This window comes from Leucopleurus acutus (genome assembly GCF_964270905.1).
Source record: "Leucopleurus acutus genome assembly, chromosome: 14".
NCBI classification, from domain to species: Eukaryota; Metazoa; Chordata; class Mammalia; order Artiodactyla; family Delphinidae; genus Leucopleurus; species Leucopleurus acutus.
This window is the reverse complement of record NC_139156.1, coordinates 82789279-82813246: the sequence shown is the minus strand read 5'-3', so window position 1 is coordinate 82813246 and position 23968 is coordinate 82789279. Positions and strand designations below refer to the sequence as shown.

The 23968-nt window shown below is 42.0% G+C and overlaps 1 protein-coding gene across 2 annotated transcripts in view; it reads right to left on the bottom strand.

The window, feature by feature from the left end:
* Nucleotides 1-6319: 6319 nt before the first annotated feature.
* EGLN1 (egl-9 family hypoxia inducible factor 1) overlaps nt 6320-23968 on the bottom strand; it is a 56344-nt gene continuing 38695 nt past the window's right edge. For both annotated transcript variants that reach the window (XM_082854253.1, XM_082854252.1), the window contains 4 exons: nt 15662-15781; nt 10592-10728; nt 7911-7978; nt 6320-6881 (listed from right to left, as the gene is read on the bottom strand). In XM_082854253.1, the coding sequence (XP_082710379.1) occupies nt 6817-6881; nt 7911-7978; nt 10592-10728; nt 15662-15781 (390 nt within the window). In that variant the 3' untranslated portion in view covers nt 6320-6816. The remainder of the gene's footprint in view (nt 6882-7910; nt 7979-10591; nt 10729-15661; nt 15782-23968) is intronic.

Sequence of the window (23968 nt, the reverse complement as noted above, 5' to 3'; positions counted from 1 at the left end):
TCATTCCAGGTTATAAGCATGCTTTGCAAACTAAATACATGAAAATCTGCATCTACATGAAAGAAAACTGGATTTTTTTAACAAAAGATTCCTCACAGGGTTCCTTTATGTATTTGTATACATTTAAAATAATTCCATAGGGAAGGTAAGATGCACCCAGACACCTGTTCAGTTGCATTCTTAACATCAGATACTCAAATAGCCACCTCCATAGGATCCCCGAGGGGAGGATGGAGTCTAGCTTCTTGGCATGTCTGTGAGAGCCACCGTGGTTGTTATTTGTAGACTGTTCATTCTCATTGGTATAGCAGGCGTGTATGTGTCCATCCTGCTTTCCAACTCTTTGTGCCTATTTTATTTTGTACTCTGGGCTGCTTTCCTACTCTTTTTTTTTTTAAATGGCCTTCATTATATATTCAGTTAAATCTATTCTTCCTGGGGTACCTCACAATTTAAATTTTTAATTTTGTCGTTTTCAATTTCTCTACTGAGTTACATCAGCTCTTGTTTCACAGCTTCCTGAGGAGTCTTTTGGACCATTTTTGTTCTGAGGTTTTGAATTTCGAATTTCAGGTGTTAGTTTTTATTTCCTGCCAAGTTCTGTTGGAGGATATTTAATTCACACCGAATATTGTTGCAGTTTTCTGCCTTATGGTTGAGGGGAGAATTTTCAGCAGCTATACTTCTCGTTTTTTTTTCTTCTTATAGATAGTAGTGTTTGTAGATATTTTCTTCCCCTTTCGGCTCATTTTGAAAGGTATTCTTTTCCTTGACTTGCAGGAACAGTTGGTTCGATGTAGGCAAGGATGAGGGGTTTCTGATTCAAGAGTGTTTTCTTCTGTTGGAACAGTGAAATACGGTATTTCTCAAGAGAAAACACTTTTCTTTGTGAGGTGTGTTGGGGCTTGGAGTCTCACCTGATTCTGTAATTTTACTTTTCTAAGACCCTTACTTCCTCCTTTCATTTTATCATCAAGCCTCCAGGAGACATCTCCCCCTGTCCCAGACACAGTACATTCCTCACACAGCCCCCTTCAATCTCATTCAGACTTCCCCTTGATGATCCCGTGGGCAGCGCTGTGATGCACTGGTGTGAGGCGTCAGCATCCCCATCACTCGTGCTGGGGGCCCTGTGTTCTTGCCCTGTGTACTGCCACAGCTAGGCCCCTGCCCTTGTCCCTTTACCATATAGTTTCCACCTGACTCTGCCTTCATAGGAATTCTGATGCCGGCTCTAGTTTCCCATAAGATGAACTTTTTTCTGTGTCTCACAGTTATGCTGCAGGTACAGGTTATAGGTGACTTTGTTGGGAAGACAGTGAAAGAGATTCAGATTTAGGCAGCAACTACTATTCCTTGGAAAACCAGAAGCTCAAGTACTCCCCCCTTAAATATGAACACACAGCAAGAACTATCAGACCTGGGAGGAAAGCTTCTAACCTGACAGACAAAAATGAAATCAAACAGAAAATAACGTTCAATACTGTGTCTATTCAACAGAATAGGTTTTTCTATATTTTAAAAATTTAGAGAACATAAAAGAGAGCTCTTGAAAATTAAAAACGTGAGAGCAGACGTGAAACCCTTGCGGGCAGAACTGAAAAAGACACGTCTCCTCGGTAAAGGACAAAGACGCAGAGGAAGCAGACGACAGCAGCTGGCTCAAACCTGAGGTGCACTGTCTGAATGACACGGGTTCAGAAAGAGCAGAGAGGGTGGAGGGGAGAAACAATTTAAGAAAATGTCCCCGAATGTACGGCACGAATTTACAGCTTGCATACCTAGCGTACTGGCGGAGAACGGGTGACTGTAAAACGGTGGAGCCCTGCGGACAAAGAATTATTCCGTGAGCTTCCACAGAGGAAAAGCAGATGACATGTGAAGAATTAGAGACAGGAACGGCTTCAGATTTCTCAGCATCCACACTGCGACTTAGAGCCTGGACAGTGCCTTCAAAAGTCTGAAGGATAATCATTTCCAAGCTAGATTTCTAAACTCAGGCAAGTTACCAATTAAATGTGAGGGTCAAAAAAAAAAAAAAGACATTGGTCCCAGGAAACTGAGCTCTCACATACTCTTTCACAGAACGCGTTGAAGGCCAGGCCCACCAGATTGAGGAAGTAAACCAAGACCGAGGAAGACACGGGACCCAGGAAATGGGAGACCCAACGGGGAGTGGTGATAGATCTCCAGAACAATGTGGAAGGAGGTCTAGGGAAGGCAGCTGTGCGCCAGGCGCAAAGGGCAACCACTCCAGGTTCCTGCAGGTTAGACGCCACAGGGGAAAACAAAAGATCAAGCAAGACGTAAAGAAAAAAGTAAACTGGGAAAGTCATCATGGTTTATTCTGCGTCTCACCTTTGAATTAGAACAAATAGCCTTCCCCCCCCCCCCCACCCCCGGCTGCGCCGCGCGGCATGCAGGATCCTAGTTCCCCAACCAGGCATCGAACCCGTGCCCCCTGCAGTGGAAGCGCAGAGTCCTAACCACTGGATCACCAGGGAAGGACCGCCAGGGAAGTCCCAGATAGTCTAACATTAATGTGACCTAAGTTACAATGTAATTGTGTAAGGAGATCGGGGAGGTGTCGCAGGGGCAGTGGAGGAGGGCTGGAGAGACACCTGTATTCTTACCTTCCACGTGGGGAAGTTAGGAGATAAATGTCGGACAATGAAGAATCAAGAATGTAGCACGCGGGCTTCCCTGGTGGCGCAGTGGTTGAGAGTCCGCCTGCCGATGCAGGGGACGCGGGTTCGTGCCCCGGTCCGGGAAGATCCCACATGCCGTGGACCGGCTGGGCCCGTGGGCCGTGGCCGCTGAGCCTGCGCGTCCGGAGCCTGTGCTCCGCAACGGGAGAGGCCACGACAGTGAGAGGCCCGCGTGACGCAACTGTATTAAGAACCGGGCACACACCCAAAGAATCACTTAGAAGAGGTGAAATCTTTTCTCAGGGGAAGGACACAAGGGGCTGTTTTCCTTAACAACCCCTACAAAACAAGCTGACTTAGCTACGTGTGCATTTATACCTTTGACTTAGAAAACTGTAAAGGCATTTTATAGAAAAGCATAGAAATATAACAATTTTGGCAGAAAAAGGCCTAATCTCAATGAAAGAGACGTCTCATCCAGTAACTACTCCCTATCCAGTAACCTCTACAACACCTGTTCAGAGCGCAGAAATTATCCATTCGATAAGCAGAGCTTTAGCCGCCTGCAGCTGCGTAGGCTCTCCCTGTCTTATGAACTGGTTTATATTTAAGTGTTTCCTACTTGTAAAGCTCTTCCCGGCTCATGAGGCCACGCCCTTTATACGTATCATTGGTCCAATGGTCCGTCCTTGAGCACTGCCATGTTTCAGGTGAAATTTACTTGCTGGTCAACATCATGAGAAGACTCTGCCTTAAAATCAACGGCAGAATCTGGAGAACGCATTCCTGGGCATTAAGATGTCTAAAAACCTATTCTTGAAGCAGTGGAGACTGGGTACTTCCGCAAGTCCATGTACAATTATATGATCAAATATATGGTATAAATACATATAACTGCCACCCACGGCCGAGATACACTCTCATCCTTGAACCCTGTGTGTCTTGGGAATAACGTGTGTTTCATTTAGGTCGCGCACGACTCTTAAGATTGGAGCTACTGTGCTTGTTTTCAGATGAAAAGGGCTCCGAAGGTCACGCAACTAAGTGGCTGAGCCAGAACTGAACCGACTGGCCAATCCTGGCCGTGCTCTTTTGCCACGCTACCGAATTTAACGAAGTCTCCATCCCTAGCTCATCTGCCCTCTCCTTTAACCCACGCAGCTATGTTTCAGCACAACTGTGCAAATGCCCCAGCATAGGTTGGGATATAACAAAAACACCATACCGAAAAATATTTTAAATAAGAGAGAAATGAACTTGTATATTGACCTCATATTGTGAGAGCTCTTCAGTTTCTTGCATACACACATAGGACACCTGTGACGGCCAGCGATAGAACCTAGTGGCCCTTCCTTTTTGCAGCAGCGGGGCGACACAGATATGCTCGACAGCATAAAAATCCTAGTAAAAGGGCAAGAATCCAAATGCTGAGAATCCAGCCAGAGGTCATGGAGCCCGTGGACCCAGTTCAGCTACTCCCAGGATGTTGCTGAAATTGTCGGACTCCCATGTTTACTGTTCTCTCTCTTCCCCGTTATCATTTATAAAAAGCAATACCAAACGCTCTGGACTGAACCAGAGATGTGTGATAGAAAAGCACATTATCTGACGGAAGGGCCCATTAAGAAAGTCAGCGTATGATAAAGGATTAAAAAAAAAACAAGACAGGCGGAAAGCAGCATAACTTTTTCAAGAACATTTATACATCTTTTTAATTAGATTAGCTTTACAAGCATCTGGAGAGCTTTTTCATAATGAAACGCCGCTTCTCAAATTACATGACTTTATAGTCTATCCGTAGATGAATCCTCAAATTCTTTGCCTGCTGTGGATAAAGCTCTGTGTTTTACGGCTGGTTAATATGGTGAATGAAAACAGCATTAGAAGCTTTATCTTTAACCAGGATTAAACACATATAGGCCACAAAAAGTTTTAAATTTTGTTTTATATAGAGTCCTGCTTGGTGACAAGTTAACGGTCCCACTAACATGAAATGAACAGATTTTAAATGGATATTAAAGGAATGGCTATCCCGATCTCTCAATCCTTTCACAACAATCTCCAAGAACTTATATCAACTTTTCCAAAAACAAAAAACAAAAAAACACAAAAAACCAAAACTTAAAACCTGTCTGGTGAGCAAAACCCACAGGTAGTAGAATCTGACACTTTGCACAACTGCAGAGAAACACATCTGAATGACACAGGCGCTCCCAGATTAAAAGGCTGTTGCTGTACACCTTCACAGACAAGCCTCCCATCCACATCATACGATTTCTACTAGACCTAAAAATAACAGCGCTTTTTGAGTTGTGGCCTCAGGCAGCGCACTGCACCGCAGGCCGGGTGGCAAAGACAACTTGCGCTCGGGGAGTGTGGAGGGCAGGGGGCAGAGGCACTTACTGTCGAGACGCTCCGCTGTATTCTATGGAACTAGGAGAGGAAGCGGAACGAAACTGCACGCGGGCGAGGAAAAACAACAGTCAACTGTAATTGTCTCCTGCAAGTTCTCCGGAAGTGAGATCACAATACTGAATATTCAATCCCACCCTAAGTCCACACTGTCAGTTCACTAAACAATTTTTTTTTCATGTTTTACATGAACAATAGCAATCTTTTAATAAAAATTACTGAGCTTTCCATAGAAAAGGTCTCTAATTGAGTACAAACTATACAGATGCTAAAACTGTCATAGGTTGAAATATACAGAAATATTTCTGTACACTCACATTATTTTGGCAAAGAAGATTAAGGATAGAGATAGAAAACTGAAGTGGGCAAAGGTCTTACACCCATAATTCACGCAAAATACAGATACCACCCTTAGGGCTTTGCTGAAGAGCCTAGGAAACTGAAGTCTAAGACACCCATCCTAATTCAGGTGTTAAATGACAGAAGTCTGGGAGGCCTTGTGTGATTTTGTAGTATTCCCTCTTTTTTTCCTGAAAAGTGAAAAAGCAAACTCATGAAACATAAAAGTATCTGTTTTTCTGCTTTGTGTTTTGTGTTTGTAAGCTAAACATCCATCTTTCGGTACTGACGGAGAGCGTCATGTCTGGGGAGTGTGTCAGCAGTGGTCTGAGGCGTCACTAACGTTAAGTCTCTACCAACACCGTTCAGTCTGAATGTGCACAGCCTCCCCTGGACGCTACCCAACAGGAACGAGGTGCTGATCTGCTGACCAGGTGGGCACGCGAGTAGGAAGAAAACGTCAACAGCAAAATTGAAAGTACAATCAACTTGACGGGAAGCAAAAGGAAAAGTCTTAGGAAAGGGGACAGTATCTTCTACATCTATAGGATATATATACCTGAAAGCATAAGAAAGCCCTTTATCTTGGGAACTTGATGCTGAGGATAACCTCAAGTTCATTTAGTGCCAGTCACTTTAGTTTTTTTTAAATGTAACTTAAAAGATAAAACCTTTTTACTTGTGTATGTTTTCTTACAATGCATGAACTAGAAGTTATTGGTAGTAAACGGTGATGGCTTTACTGTTATGTTTCACTACTAACAATGTCAGGAAAACAACAGCAGCAATTTCTAAGAGTCCAAATTAGTGTAAGACAGGACACAAAACAATCGGATTTTTCAGCTGGTGATTAAAGTGCTCCTTTTCTTATTTTAAGTAAAAAGAAAATTAAAGTAATCATTAGTCACTGGCAACAATCATTATAAGAGGCCTCTTAGGGCAAAATTTAATAGTACGAAGAGGTTTACAAAAATAGATTGATGCTATTTGGGGGAATAATACTGTAATTTTTTTCTCAATTCAGTTTTGATAAATTGTACCTGATCATATAAAAATTACTTCAAATTCAAACTTGACTATATAAAAAAGGGAGAGATGAAATGAAGTCAGCTAGATGACAGATCTGGCAAATATAAGAATGGAAAAGTTCTACCTAGGGCACTTATTTCATGTCCAGATGTAAATACCACTTTCAGCTGATAACTTATATTCCTCCCATCACAGGTTTGGAGTCAATCATGCAGTACAAAGCCACACAGTCAAAATCTTCGTTTTGATGCAACACAAAAAAGTTGTTTGTTTCCTTAAATTGCCAACTGGTGGTCTATTTTCTTTGTCCCATTTATTCGTATTCACAAGTTAACAAACAGCGTCAATAATTACTGTAGATGAGTGGGGTATTGCTGGATCAAAGGCTCTATAAGACGTCTTTACTGATTGAATCAGAAGGTTTATTGAGTTCAACCCTCACACCTTTTTCACCTGCAAGGTAAAAAAAAAAAAAATTCATTCATTCAGTAAGCACCAGAGTACTGCTTCCCACTAAGTTCCTAACAGTATGCACAGCGTTTCAGCTTTGCAAACACACATCATCTGAAAACGATCATGCTTGCACTTCCAAAAGTTACCCTCAGGACTGTATTACGAGGCATGCACAGACGCTGAACTAGTAAACCCTCAAAGGGAAAAATCATTCTCTACACAGAGATACTGATTTTTGTCTCCTTTTATCTGAAAAGCAAAGCAAACTGCTGTAAGAGCACAGTGTGTTCAGCATCACTGAAAGCACACTACTAGGCTTCTGTCACAAATAAACTTTAAAAATACACAGAAAATACGTGAACATTCAATTTTTATAGTTTTATAAAAGGCTGATGTGGGATTATCAACGGGCTCATGAATACACAGCTAGTTAAATCAGTAATATGAACGAACTTGAGCAGGTTTGTGGAGATACAAGGTAGGGTTAAAGACAAGACAGGTCAGTGGTCCATCCGATGGAAACCTCAGACCCAACCGCTCCAGGAGATAACCCGTAACTGGGGGTGACCTATGGACGCCACTGGCAGACGTGGACTCCACATGCCTGTCTGCTTTACTGATTTCAGCATGTCAATTCATCCCCTTTGTATTAATTTTCTTCATGTCCACATTTTACATGGCAGACCTGGAGTACTCTTCAGAGCACGTACATCTAACACGGAAAGGATATTATCACCTTTCCTCCGCGGGGAGAATGAGAGGAAGCCAGCCTGTGACTGAAAAGGATTATCACAGAAAAACTCAGCTTGGACTCAAATGATTTTCCCAGACTTCTTTGTCTCAAACTTTCCTCATCTTTGGGCAATTGTGACGGTTCAAGATAACAATGAAGATGACTTAAGAGCAGCCCTCTTGAATAGGGGAATTAAGAATCAGACGGAAACAAGGAGCCAGTCTTCTGGCTCACGGAAAGCCCTGCCTGGCTGCGGGGTCTCTTCCTTCCGGTGCGCCCTGGCCCCAGATGTTTACCTGTTAGATATTTTACTTTAGCTCGTGCTCTCTCATCTGCATCAAAATACCAAACAGTTATTGCGTACCTAAAAGAAAATTCAGAATAGGTAAGAATGATCACACTGGGGAAAACAAAGGGTATTCTGTTGCAAAGGTCTACTAAAACTTGTAACGCCAAAATAATGCCTAACTTGGGGTGACATCAGATGATAAGGGAGCGGAGCACCAACCCACTCACTTAACCAGTAGTCCCGGTGCTCAGGAGCATGGCAGAGAGCCAGGAGTAGCTAAAATTTATGTTGCAGAGTTGATGAGTTTTTATGACTTTCTTAACACCTACTTAACCTACTTGATTATCTGTTTTGCAAGCCCACAGCAGATCAGAAACAGACAGTAAGAAGGTAAGAGTGGCTGTTACAGAAAAAGCACGCTATCAATAGCACAAGTTCTAAAAGAAAAACAGAGAAAGACTCAAGGCCAGGGGCCCTGTAGAGCAAGGGAGGGCTAAGTCTCCACCACTTCTAAGGACACCACTACACACATACCGGCAAAGAATCGTGATGGGGGTTTACAATTTTACAACCTGGAGTCATCAAGAAAGTTACATTATGCTAAGAATGTTTTAGGATTTTTATCAAAGCAATTATACTATGTTTTGTTTCATTTTTCTGAAAATTTCATCACTCACTTGGAATATCTCATTTCACAAATACTGAAGAATCTCTGGTCTATTAAATACCACTTAGTTACAGCTTTTGGTACCAATAACGTGGGAAACGTGCACACACCACAGGAAGGGGAAGCCCGCTGCACATGACCAGCGCCTGAGTAGAACGCAGCCATCGGTCAGAGTGTCCTGCGGCTTCTGGCCAGTGTTCACTGGGGGCAAAGCAACACTGACTGATCAAATGAAGAGCCAGCAAACGTGGCAGAACTAAATCCTGTAACACGTCGGAAGCAACGAGTCAAAGGCAGAGTAGAGTGGAGGCTGGGAGTCTGGGCAGCGGGGGAGGCCAAAGCCCCAGGCCACTCAGCTGCAAAGGGGCAGAGCTGAGCTCGAGGTCTGGCCTCCCGGCTGCCAGAACTCCAGCCCCTCCCCTACCACGCAGCCTCTTCTGTCCTGTCAGGCGGCCGTGGCAATAGGGAAGGTGCACAAACACTTTGGCATGTCTTCCGCACCCGCCCTACACTTTCAGTTACTTAGTCATCAGAGTTCTAACACCTGCCCCAAGGCCTTCCCAGAAGACAGCTGTAGAGCAGCAGGCGTGGCTCTGCTTCCCCTGCCTCTCTCTCCAGCCATCTGTTTAGAGGCCCCTCGTCCCCTCGTCCCCCTCTGCTGGGACTTCCACAGCCGCCCCCGCTCCTGGCAGAGGCCGACGCTGTCCTACTCCCCGCTCCCCACACTCCAGGCCCAGTGGTGACACTGGACCCGTCGATTCCAATTCAACAGGCCTGTCTCCCTCCTCCAAACCCCTGGAGCACTCCCTAATCGTCTGGCATCTATTTACCACCTAAAATGTCGGTTCTGTCTTCATCTAGAAAGGCTACAACCACACCGTATTCGAGATTCCATAAAAAGCAATGTCTGTGAAGCGGTCTCTAGGGCAGAGACGGGCACCGGGGGCACGGGAGGCGAGGCGGGGATTCAGGACGGCGCGCCGTGTGACGTGACGGGACCCCCGGCCTCCACCCAGGGATTCTTTTGGCCGCTAGCCACACCACTCAGCTGGCACTCACTACGATGAATTACGGCTGAGGCAACATGGCTCGGAGAGAAGCCAGAAGGAGGGACAGGTGACAAAGTCTTCAGAGCTTGAAACTCATCAAAAGCTGGCCCGTCCCTAACATCATTATCAAGAGGCAGCTCTTCTCCCAGTGTGTCTAAGGGACCTAGGCAAATGCATGCCAGTGATTCACTACTGTAAGGTTCAAAGTCCCTTCTACAATGAAAAATAGGTATTTAAAAAGTAGCACTTTTTTCCCCAAATATTCATTTTGATAACAATGTCTGTAACATCTTCCATTTTAATAGCCTAAACATTTTAATTGGGTCATGGTAAATGGTAAAAGAAATGTTTTTAAGAATACATTAAACATAATGGGTTTAGAAAACTAAACTTTGTAGGAGTAGAGTGCACCGTAGAAAATAATGCAGAGGAGCGCGTGGCAAGCCCGACAGACGCTCACTTTAAAGCTGAAGGGTGATTTTTCTAACATTAACTCCCAAATACCTCTTCTCCACTTGTCTTTGCTCTACTCTTCTTCCTCTGTATTTCTACTCTCTGGTTATGTGTTTTTCTCTTCGGTATCATTTTTCTACGTCATCCCTCTGCCCCCCACCCCTGCCGGACCACCTTTAACCAGGTTGCCCTTTCCCTTCTCTATCTAATCTTTATTCCCCAAGTGAATACTCTCACCAGATCCGAGAATGGATCATAGTTCAGGGAAGACGGGAGCCCCGTGCTCCCGACTGACCCCAGACACGGAGTGGCTGTGCAAAGAGACTCACAAGCATCTGGTACCAACTGTGAATCAATCTCATAGAATTATTCAAATTAAACAGTTACGACCGAGGCCCTCTGATAAAGGCAGGTGAAGAGCAGGAAAGTACGCATTAGAAAATGTCCATGTTCACCCCAGCCACCCCCTCCTACCCTCCATGCTCTTGACCACTTCTTCCTGAAGGGGAGGAGTACTACCTTGTAGCGTATGCTGGCTGCACTTCATGAGGGTTGCGACGGTCGGACCAGAAAAACAGCAGTCTATCAAACCTGGGTTCAATGTCGGCAAACTGGGCCTTGCCTTCCGGGAAAATTCGAAGTATACCTCCACTTACCTAGGAAAAGGGCCAAATATGTAAGCGTGAGTGACCAAGAATGCTACAAAATTAAATTTAGGGGGGAAAAGACCAATTCAGGATATCCGAAGTCTTAAATCAATTATTCACAAACATATCTCGGCTAACGAGGTGGGAAGGTGAGCTGAGATTTCAAGTACATGCACCAATCAATACAAGGAAACATTCGTTCCTTCTTCTAGAGAATTTTGTAAATGCTTGATGAGACAGATGTATATGATCTGAACTCAAAAGTCTTAAAATGACACGTGAAAGCCTGAAAAAGTAGTAAGCATTTATTTATGTATGGTGATGATCTGCTTAACCTACTCTTAAAAATGTAGCCATATCTAGTCATGTTGACTAAATTACTACAAATGGTTTAAGTATGTCAAAGAACTAGCTCTTTGCCCTTGCCAAATCTAATGCCTCTTATTTAAGGAACTCACTACATCAGTAGAAAGTGTCATTTATCATCAGCGCTGCAGCCATTATTAGAAACTGTAGCTCTCCCTCCCCAGACTGGGCCTGACAAAGGGATGACTCCCTGCCTATACAACTGGACTCCCCTCACAAAGGATCATTACTATTTACCCCAGCAAATATCCTTCTCTGTTTGGACCAGATGGACTTACCTATTCATTCCAATACTGACTGGATGTCTATTGTTCTGGGCCCTGTTCTGGGCCCTGGGTGCAGAGTAGGAAATAATTCAGACAGATGTGGTCCTTGTGGTAATTATAATCTGGGTGGGGGGGAGTAAAGCGAGGTAAACCCGACCCAAGTGAGTAGCTCTTCACCCTTGGAAAACTCAACTCCTAACAGGTAGACTCTTCAACTGAAAGGCACATTGATACTTGATCAAGACACCATGGAGGCTGAGCCTGTTCCTCGGTTCCACTACAGCCAGAGAAGCTGTTTACAGGCTCACTGTCAAGTAAGGCAGATTCAAGCTACCCGGTTCCCTTGCCTTCCTTCCTCAGGTTCCAGCGTTGTTCCGAGCGACTGCCAAAGCACTCGTGCAGACATCTTTTAAAGGAGCTCTAGACTGTGACCGAGAACATGCCTCTTTTCTCTCCCCCTGCCCTCCGCCCTTTCACTGGAGTCGCCGGGAATAGCACAGGCCATCTGCTGAAAATGTTCAGAAACACGTAGTTGAAGCTACCATTCTTCCTCTGGGAAACGTTCCCTGACCCCTGAATTAGGCGGGCTCCCACGTGTTCCCACAGCAATCTGTCCTGCACTTGGCAGTGCCAAGTGTAATCGTCCGTCTACTGATCTGTACCCTCCACTCCAGCCCAAGCTCTAGGAGGGATAGTTCTATTTCTGCTGTTTCCAGCACCCAGAACAACTTCTGCCACAGTGTACATATTCAGTGCAATCTTGCAGTGAAAGTTTTCAGTTTTACATATAAAAATACTGAAGATTTTTTTCTGCTTATATGCTAATTTAAAAACAACGTATTAATGACCTCGGACAGGTCATATAAAAATTAAAAGATCAGCCTAGAAAGAACCTAGATTCTAACAAAATGTAAAATTTAAGAGTTGATCAAACATATTCATAGTTTTCTAGATATTCACAAAATCGGAAAAAAAGTTTTAATTCTAACCAAATTTATAGCAATTTGTTTTGTGTGTTGGGCTCAAGGTGAATTACCAATTTTATGTCTCTATTTCAAACTTTAAAAGCTATAACAAAAAACCATGTTTGTTGACATAATGCCTCAAAATATACCTAGCAGTAAAACTTACCTCTACTTTGAACTTGGAGTAGGACAGAGGAAATTCTTTTTTTTTCCCAGAAAAGTAACATTTTTTACTTTTAACTACTTGTCACACTTCTATAATACTTTCTATTCTTGCATTTTTTTTGTTACTTGCTCTTTTTTTTTAATTCTAAACTTTATTCATTTTACTGAGGTATAGTTGATTTACAATATTGTGTTAGCTTTAGATGTACAGCAGAGTGATTCGGTTACACACATATGTGTGCATATCTATATTACTCTTTCTTAAAAATTCTTGTCGATTATAGTTTATTACAAGATATCAGATACGGTTCCCTGTGCTATATAGTAAATCCTTGTTTCCCTATTCTAGATATAGCAGTGTGCATCTGTTAATCCCATACTCCCAATTTATCCCTCCCCACTTTCCCCTCTGGTAACCATAAGTTTGTTTTCTATGTCTGAGTCTGTTTCTATTTTGTAAATAAGTTCATTTGTAATATTTTTCAGATTCTACATATAAGTGATATCATATAATATTTGTCTTTCTCTGTCTGACTTACTTCACTTAGCATGATAAACTCTAAGTCCATCCATGTTGCTGCAAATGGCATTATTTTGTTCTTTTTTGTACCTGAGTAGTATTCCATTGTATATATGTACTGCATCTTCTTTATCCATTCCTCTGTTGATAGACCCTTAGGTTGCTTCCATGCCTTGGCTATTGTAAGTAGTGCCGCTATGAACACTGGGGTGCATGTATCTTTTTGAATTAGAGCTTTCGTCTTTTCCAGATACATGCCCAGGAGTGGGATTGCTGGATCATATGGTAACTCTTTTTAATTTTTTAAGGACCTCCATACTGTTCTCCATAGTGGCTGCACCAATTTACATTCCCACCAACAGTGCAAGAGGGTTCCCTTTTCTCCACACCCTCTCCAGCATTTATTATTTGTAGACTTTTTGATGATGGCCATTCTGACCGTTCTGTGAGGTGTTACCTCATTGTACTTTTGATTTGCATTTCTCTGATAATTAGTAATGTTGAGCATCTTTTCCTGTGTCTGTTGGCCATCTGCATGTCTTCTTTGGAGAAATGTCTACTTAGTTCTTCTGCCATTTTCTGATTGGGTTGTTTGTTTGTTTTGTTATTGAATTGTATGAGCTGTTTGTATATTCTGGAAATTAAGCCTCTGTCGGTCGCACTGTTTGCAAATATTTTCTCCCAGCGCATAGGCTGTCTTTTCTTTTTGTTTATGGTTTCCCTTGCTGTGCAAAAGCTTATAAGTTTGATTAGGTTCCATTTGTTTATTTTTGCTTTTGTTTCTATTGCCTTGGGAGACTGACCTAAGAAAAACATTGGTACGATTTATGTCGGAGGATGTTTTGCCTGTGTTCTCTTCTTGGAGTTTTATGCTGTCATGTCTTATATTTAAGTCTTTAAGCCATTTTGAGTCTATTTTTGTGCACGGTGTGAAGGTGTGTTCTAACTTCACTGATTTACATGCGGCTGTCCAACTTTCCCAGCACCACGTGCTGAAGAGACTGTCTTTTCTCCACTGTATATTCTTGCCTGCTCTGTCAAAGATTAACTGACCGTAGGTGTGTGGGTTTGTTTCTGGGCTCTCTATTCTGTCTCACCAATCCATATGTCTGTTTCTGTGCCAACACCACACTCTTTTGAGTACTGTAGCTTTGGAGTATAGTCTGAAGTCCGGGAGGGCTGTGCCTCCAGCTTTGTTCTTTTTCCTCAGGATCACTTTGGCAATTCTGTTTTTTTTGTGATTCTATATGAATTTTAGGATGATCTGTTCTAGTTATGTGAAAAATGTCATGGCTAATCTGATGGGGATTTCATTAAATCTGTAGACTGCTTTGGGTTATATGGCCATATTTTAACTATATTAATTCTTCCAATCCAAAAGCATGGAATATCTTCCCTTTTCCTTGCATCACCTTTGATTTCCTTTATCAGTGTCTTATAGTTCTCAGCATATAAGTCCTTCACCTCCTTGGTTAGATTTATTCCTAGATATATTCTTTTTATGATATGATTTTAAACAGAATTTTTTTTACTTTCTCTTTCTGGTATTTCATTGTTAGTGTAAAGAAATGCAACAGATTTCTGTATATTAATCTTGTATCCTGCTACCTTGCTGAATTCATTTATCAGTTCTAACAGTTTCTGTGTGGAATCTTTAGGGTTTTCTACATAGAGTATCAAGGACAGAGGAAATTCTTTAAATCAGTATATGATATGGAAAGATGACTGGATCACCGTGAGCATACTCTAAGCTTTAGGATTTGCTTTTAGAACAGGACTAAGTTTTTGTACATTTAAGACCTCGTGATTTCCATTTATGTGTGTATGCATGTGGTGGAAGAAGGTGTTTTAAAGGTTATTTGATTTTTTAAAAATTACCTTGGCTACACAAGTGTGTTCACTCTCTGAAAATCCACTGGGCTATACATTATGTTCACTTTTCTATTTAAATATTTTGCTTCATTACATGTAAGTAAAAAGAGATTTTTTACAAAAATCAACCAAAAATTAGTTTATACAACCTCCAGTGCAATAATACATGACACACTTCTAAAGTTTAAATCATTTAAACTTAAGTGAAACTCAGGCTGATGTTAAGGGAATAAATATTTGCAACACAAGAAATTGGATACGCTGCACATTCTAACTGGTTTTACAGGATTTTTCAGTACCGATAAACTAGCTTTTCATAATCCGGGGACAAAGAAATCCTGCCTCCTATATCCCATAGCCCAGTGCCAGACAACACCTCTGCAACAATGCAAAGCACGAAATGCAGGCGCTAAAGAGCAAATAACTTCATAATCATAATACATAATCTCCCATAAAAGTCATGACAAAACAAACACTCTCAGAAGTGTTTTTATAAAAACTATTAGAAGGGATATTATTTTAATAAAAGATACTTTTGTTAATGTTAAATTTTGGATATGAATGGTTCAACATCCGAAATAAGGGAATCTACTTTTTGAGCTCTATTAGGATCTGTTTCATGTTAACAAAGACCCACTCCCGATACCTGAGTGAAACATACCTAAGGAAGAATGTTTAACTGTGCCACGTTTTAAAGACAGTCTCACCTATGAGGAGTATGAATCTTAACACTACTTGTGAGGAAAAAATACCTGTAAGAAAAAAAAATGCTCAATGAGGTGGCATACCTTGGCATCCCAGTCTTTATTAAGATAATATATACATGTCACACATCTTCCATCTCCATTTGGATTATCGACATGACGTACATAACCCGTTCCGTTGCCTGGATAACAAGCAACCATGGCCTGTAATAATAATAATAATAAAATTTTAAGTCCACGTATGAATAAAAAGAGAAAACAGCTTACAGCAAAGACCTCTGATTTTTGGCTACTCTGACTTACGGTTAAATTCTTTCTCTAATAAAAATCACGTTTGTAAATAGAAGAGGTAAAAATCTTCTATGTTGACATTAAGAAAAAACACAGGGTAGGCTGGTGAACAATGCAAAGTGTGGTGAATTCTGCCTCACAGCGATGGGAAAAGCTGCTGTGGAAGGATCGGAAAGCCTGCAGGACCTCTTTCGTGATCGTCACTCATGCCGATAGTAAAGATCAGGTGGGCTTTGTCCTGCTCCATGGGAGATGGCCACCCTCCCCAAGCTCGCCACAGAGCACCTGCGTTACCGTCCGACAGTCACACACATCCTCTGATACCATCTCTGAGTGGTACCAATTTGGATAGACACAATTTAGAAGATCAACTCCAAACACTAACTCATTTAATGTCAGTGATTTTTTAAAACAGGCTAAATGACAAATTAGCATGTGATGAACCCCTCTTCAAATCAGAAAGTCATTTTTTCACTCAGATTATAACAAGATGTAGTTCAGAAGCCTGTTGGGTTTAAGTATGCAGGCGTAGGAGAGGCCCAAAGTAAAAAGCACCGAATAGCCTGCATGTCCTAGAAATGTGGTACATTATAGTGAAGTGAAATTAGTAAGGGTACTTTCTTTAAATCTCAGGAATTACGAAGAAAACAAAGATGCTCAAGATTACCAGTTATTCTTGAAATTCTTTATTTCTCTAATTTCTCCACGTGTTGAAGTTAATGGATAAGTATTAATGTCAATGAATTAGTACAGTCATCAAACAGTAATTAAATTACATCATTATTTAAGATAAATGGCAAGTGCTAATTTTTAAAATTCCTAAGTGAACAAATAACTCTGTTCTATCTCTGAGGGACTAGAAAGCATTTTACACATGAATGCTTAAAAAAAAAAATCACATTTTCATAGACACCTGGACCTACTGCTCTTTATCGGAAGAAGAATTTTTGGTGAAGATTACTTATGTTTCTATTTTTCGTAATTCTAGACAGACTTTAAATCCCTCTTCTTGTGACCTGAGGTTGTAATAAGAGGGAGAATGACATGTTTCTTGCATTTAATAATGCTCAATAAAAGATAAACCCAATTTCCTTGTCATTAGCTGCAAAGGAAAGGCATATGTAGCAGACCTTGAACATTAACTATAAAAAGGTACTAATTTAATAATGCAACTAATCCATACGTGATTAATTGAGACAATTATGGTAAATTACTTGATACATTCTTATCAACAAAAAAGGAAAAAGAAAAGAAAAGAAAAGAAAAATCAACCTGAACTCTTCCCTAAGGAGTTCTCATCTCGAGAAAGTTTACTCAGGCCTCCCTCCAACTATCTGGTTTGTAACCTCAGCATTTCTCGTGTAAGAACAAATGGGAAAATCTTTCTTCGATCGTCCACCCCACCCCACCCCACCCCATCCCTCCATTTAACAAACACCTCTTGACCACCTACTATGTACATGAAAGGGCCTGGGGCTAAATGATGAACAAAGTCTCTTGCTTTCATTTATTATGGAACTCAGCATAGTGGGGTAAATAATCAACAAACAGATATATAACGTGATGTTAGGTAGCGATGATTTTCTTCATATCTTATGAAAAGATAACACATTATTGACTGGGGGATTTTTGCAGAAACTAACGTCTGTGGCGTTAATACACCTCCGGTCAATAATGTGTTAAGTTGAAGGATACAGAAAATGACAGAACGATACTCTGACCGCTCTGAGGATCTAACACTGAGCAGAGATGAAAGGAAGGGAGTGGCAAGTCGCGTGTCCGTGTGCGGGGTGAGCACGTCCGGCAGAGGACCCACGGGCACGGAGGCAGCAGTCGCGTGGCAGGCGGAGGGCAGCAGCAGGACAGCTGCAGGAAAAGGAGCGAGGGCAGAGGATGGTCGGAGGGGGTCCTGCAGGCCATGGTGAGGACTCTGGATACTGCTCTAAAAGTGACAGGAGGCCGATGGAGGACACATCTGATTAATGTCTGAAGGTGGTCAGTTTAGACTCTGTATGAATAAAAAATAACAACTGCAATGCCCTCAGTGTCACCCACTACCTAACATTCACTGGACGTTTACTATTTGCCAAGCGCTACTCTAAGTAATTTCCATATAATAACTTATCTGACACAACTGTATGAGGTAACTAGTACCTTCCTCCTCCTCGTCATTTACCTGTTAAGGAAACTGAGGCCCAGAAAGGTTAATTCATGTTCTTAATGACATACGACAGCTGACCCAGGTATGAATGCAGGCAGTCTGGTTTAAGAACCCGTGTAACTGACCACTGTACTAGACTGTGGTGTGTGTGTTGGGGGACTGGGGGTGGAGAGTGAAAAAAGAAGACTGCTAATTGGCTACTGCAGTTTGTTTCTAGGAGAAAAACAGAAAAGAGGCTGACCAGGGTGGCAAGGTGGGATGTATTCTGAAGGCAGAAAAGCAACATGGTGTGCTCAGGGACTGGAAGCGGAGAGTAGGGAAGAGACAAGGATGACTGCAGGTTTCGTTTCAGCCTGTGTAACTGAATGAATGGAGCTAACTATTTACCAAGATGGAAACACTAGGTGAAAGAGTGGTTTTAGTAACATGCACAGGGTAGGAAAGGAGTTTCTCAGCAACAGTCACGATGAGCCAGACATCCCAGAGTAGAACAGGATTGAAGACACCAGGATTATGCCTCAAGATGGGACCTGTTTGTGTCAGTCACTTCTACTCTGCTTTCCTTAGGGTTACTGGAGGTACCTGAGGGTGGCCACCTGTGGCGGGGGGTCCAGTGAAATGAGAAGAGGCCAAACATTTGTTTGGTCTTGCCCCAGCCTTCAACTAGGGGCAGCATTTATCTGTGCCCTTTGAATTCCAAGTGAGACTTTTGGAAAAAATAAAAGATGCAATAAAAGCTTTAAACAATTGTATTAATTAAATTCTGTAATCCCTGATATAGCTCACTCACGCCCACCTAAGTGTATTATCTGAGGTGCCATTACCACTTTAGCCTGGCCTGCTGTCCCCTAGATCCCTTTAGCTCTGCTCTGGTGGCAGGGACGCTACCAAATGTAGAGAAAGGAAGGAAGGAGAAGGGGATCAGTGATACACAGGGCCTGCATTTTATCTGCCAGCTTGACCTGTCAATACCAGCGGCAGGAAAGGCAGCAGTACATTAGGACAACTGTAAAAGGATAAAATGCAAAACACCAGCGTAACCCAGCGAACTAGACGGCCTATCAATAATTACAGCTAACTGCGGGTGGCTGTAAAACAAGAGTGATGTGTAAAGGAGAAGGAAGCAAGGCGACCCTGACCCCAGAGCAGACGAGCCCTTCCGTGCCTATAACTAGAGACTCTAAGAGGAAAAGGGAGAGCCAAGCATACCCAGAAAGAGCAGATCGTCACGGAAAACCTGAGACCCGAAAGAGCCACACTCCTAGAGGTTCTGGGGAAAGATAAATTTTGTAGGAAACATGCAAAGATTTGGAAGGGTCATAAATTCATTCAAGTATCTGTGTGGCCTAAAAATGACACAGTGAAACTGCACTTAGCAATTCATGTGTGTCCTGAGACTCCTCCCCACGTGGATTCTAGAAAACATAAAAAGGTATTTCTATAACGTCTCATGAAATCTGGAAGCTGTTATATTTAAAATAAGTATTCATATTTAAATAGTTATCCTTAGCTATGGTTTGGATTATCAAAATTTAAAGTTCCTTAAATGTAACATAGTGCTTCCAGGTTTGAAATAATATTTACACTTTACGTCTTAACTGGTAATTTTGTTTTCCTGGTATATATATATATTTTTTAATTTTTTTAAAAATTTATTTATTCATTTTTGGCTGCGTTGGGTCTTCGCTGTGATGCCTGGGCTTCTCACTGTGGTGGCTTCTCTTGTTGCGGAGCACAGGCTCTAGGCGCGCGGGCTTCAGTAGCTGTGGCTCGTGGGCTCTAGAGTGCAGGCTCAGCAGTTGTGGCACTCGGGGTTAGTTGCTCCACAGCATGTGGGATCTTCCCGGACCAGGGATCGAACCTGTGTCCCCTGCACTGGCAGGCAGATTCTTAACCACTGCGCCACCAGGGAAGCCCCTTCCTGGTATATTTTACATGTATTTGTGTAAACAAGACTCTTGATAGTGCTGTTCTTGTTTTGTTTGTTTTTAATATGCAGATTCTTATTCACAATACTTTTAATAAATTCAATTTATTTTCTCTTAATCTCTTGATAAAGCAACTAATAACAACTCATTCGACACCTGATTTCACCTGCTTGAGCATGTTATTAGTCTAGAAGTCATTAGCACTATTAAAAAATATTTATGGAATACCTACCATATCACACTACAAAAAGGGTCAGTGTGATATCTGTCTGAAAGGACTTAACTGGAAAGAAAGAAAACACCAGGCAACTGGAAAGAAAGAAAACACCGGGCACTTACAAATCAACTGATAAAACTGAGTAGTACAAATAATAAACAGGAAAATAATTCTGAAAAAAAGGAATTATTCATGTGGGATAAAATAAAGGGACAAGGCTCTGAGCTACACATGACCCCAGCTTATCTTTAAAGGACAGATGTGATTTGGAAAGGTGAAGGGATAAAAAGCAAACAGTATAAGCATGACAAATATAGGAAACAGCTGAGGGGACAGTGGGGTATTTTTATAACGGTCTGCTCTGTCACTTAATTACTTAAGTAGTAAAGTTAATTTGGTAAAAATAGGATGAAATTTTGAAAATTCAGCAAAGGAAGAAGGACAGGAAAGGTCAGCAGCAGTGAGCCACTGTGGTCCTTGGGTGGGGATGGCCACAGCAAAAGCTTTTAAGAAGGCAGCTTCCGTATTCTGGGATTTATATGAAAGATTATTGTAAGATAATGCACACTGCTACGGTCTGAATGTTTGTGTCCCTTCCTAAATTCACATGTTGAAATTCTAACCCCCAAAGACTTAGGAGGTGGGACCTTTGGGAGGCACTGAGGTCACAAAGGGGAAGCCCTCATGAATGCAACAGTGCTCTTACAAAGGGGCTCTGGAGGTAACCCTGCCCCTTCCACCATGTGAGGACACAACCAGAAGTCGCTGGCTACGAACCAGTAAAGGGCCCTCACCAGACAGTGACCCGCATGGTCGCCTTGATTTCGGACTTTCCAGCCCCTAGGGCTGTGAGCAATACATTTCTGTGTTAATAAGCTACCCAGTCTGTGGTATTTTGTTATAGCAGCCCACAGGGAGTAAGACACACCTATGAAGGGTAAAACTGTTCCAAGAGATTTACACTGTATGTACTGGTCCTAAGGATAAGGAAAGGCATTAAAGTCGACGAAGAAAAACTGAAGTATCTCTATCCCTAGAGAGTTGTTGGGGATTGGAGCAGTACTCCCTGGTCATCCTTCTGTCCTTTCTGAGGAGCAGCAGACACGACCTCACACTCCTATAAGGGTTGGGCTGGAAGACAGTGGAAGAGTCTAGACATTAGCCTGAAAAAGAAACAATGCAATTGCCTACTATATCATTCTGAGGTACACTCCTAATCTGACATCTCTTTGAGACACCAAGTTGAAATATTTCAGTTTCCCATTAGGAAAAGTCTATTTAAACATAAGCAAAACAATTAAATACTATTTTTTTCCTTTTTGATATGAAACTATACATGATTGAGGACGTTCTTAAGATAAGAAACACCATAAATTTGTTTTTTACTCTAAGAATAAAAGGAAGGAAGAGGTTTGCGATACCTCTTTGGAATCTGAAGACATTTATTTCTGGCACTGGAAGGCTTGTATTCAATATGAAGTTGAACCAGGAAACTTTTTTCCTTTTTCCTTTTTGAACTAAATTGTTTTAAAACATTGATTCAAAGGCAAGAAAAGTAAAATTTTACAGGCTATCAAAGTACTATATTTACCCTGAATGGGGGGAGAAGCTTTACTATCTGAAAATGTATTCTATTAAACTATATTGCCCCAGGGTCGCCAGCCCTCTGCCCTTTGTAGATGTTGACAGTTAACATTCAGTAAGCACTTACCTTGAGCCAGGCAAGGATTACCGTCTCACCGTGTCTTCACAAGTTTATGAGGTTAGGTACAATTAATGTATCCATTTTGGAGATCAGAAAACTGAACTATAACGAGAACAGAAAGCCTGCCAAAGGCCCCAGAGACCTTGAGGGGCCCAGAGGGAAAACCGGCGGCTCTGCAGCCTCCCCAGTTCCTGGCTCCAGTGGGGTCCTGTTTGGCCTGACCGCCTACCTGACACAGCGATACGCACGTGCGTAAGGCTCGGTCTTCCCACGTCCAGATGTGCTGCAGAAGGTTTCCTCCAGCCCTGCAGTTACAGCTTTTAAGTCTCTTCCTCCTTCATTCCCAAAGCACACGCACCCACCACTATTCACTACCTCTGGGGTCCACAAAATCTAGCTCAAATACGGGGAAAACAGGTCATCAAGAGAACTAGACTAACAGCAAGTTGGTGTTTACTATAAGAATAATCTAGTTTTTAAAACTGCAGATTTCAATTACACCTGCTTAGTTAATCTCATTTCCTAAAAGAGACAATTAAAAACTTCATAAAGTTATGAATTTGGTTCACTGCATTAATTAGCATGTTAAAAATAGGGGTAATGAGGAAGGGCAATCCACAGGCATTTAAAATTTTAAGGCTCTTGACTTATTTGCTAAACTTTAATGTTATAAATAACATATCTCACCATAAATAAACTTAGACTTTGTGTTTGGGGAGATGAATTTTTCAAATCTATATCATGGAAAAAATAAAACTAGCACAGAGAAAAAGGATAATAGCAATAAGAACCAGGGCAGTCTCTCTTGGTACAAGCCTCTAGTCCACACAGGGCAATAAAGACCATTCAGAAGATCAGTACTGGATAAAACTTACTCAACTAATTCCAGGTAGAAAAAGAAGATTGTGAAAGGAGGTACCAAGACAGTATTAGGACAGATCATGGCAGACTTTAGGGAAGAGGAGGGCACTTCAATTCACAGAGTGAATTAACTAAGGGAAAGTTTAAATGAGAAAATAAAGAACATTACTCAGATGTGCTGAAGTCCAGGGTTCATGAGAAGAGGGAAGAAAACGGAAAAGGTAAGATGGGCCAGACTCAGGAATAAGGGACCTTTATACTACAGGTAGAGGGAAGCCATCATTTTGGGGCAAGGGAGCAACATGATGAGAGGACTGTGCTTCAGAAACATGACAAGTAGAATACAGGGTGGATTTGGGAAAGGGGGCAGGAAGAAAAACGACACTGAGGAGACCAGTCATATCACAACTGCAACAGACAAAGAAAAGCAAGGAGAGAGCCTGACAGAGAGGAGGGAGCTGGTGAAGGGTGGGGAAAGAGGGAGCAGGACAAAGGATCAACAGCACGGGGAGGGGTAGAGACTGAGGAAAGTGAGAGGCCTTAGTATGTGCTCTCACCGATAGAGCAAGGGACAGGCTGGAATCAAAGACGGTTTAAGAGGGTTTGTGTCTGGTTGAGATGAACAGACCACTACTGGAAGTAGGAAATATGGGTTTGGGAAAGATGAGTTCCTTTTTGTGGACATACTGAGTTTGCCATGCTGCTAGGCCATCTCGGTGGAGATGTTCAAAAGGCAGTTGGGAATGCGAGTCTGGAACGCCAAAAAGAGGTCATGGCTGGAGATGCGGGTTAGGCGCCATCTTCACAGGGGACAGGGGAAGCGACGCGGCTGCCACTGAGTGCCACGGAAGGAAGAGCGTGTGAGGAGAAGAGAAGAAACAGAGGACACGTTCTTATGGAATAAACTCATTTAGAGTAAGAACTCATTAAGCTTTGTCGCTGTCCTCATCACAGGAAAATGGTTAAATAACTAGCCAAAGGTTGACCAATTGTAAATGAATTTTGACTAATTATTTCACTTATTCTTTTTTGACTAATTGTAAATGATTAAAGATATATTATAAAACAGGACATATAAGGGCATTTACGTTGTTTCCTTAAAACGTTTTTAAAAACTTTTTGTTATTATAAACAATACTGTGATTGAGAGCAGTTTTGGAGCTCTAATCACTGTAAACATCCTCAATAACTCCCTAAAATCAAATTCCTGGAAGTGAAAATATAAATC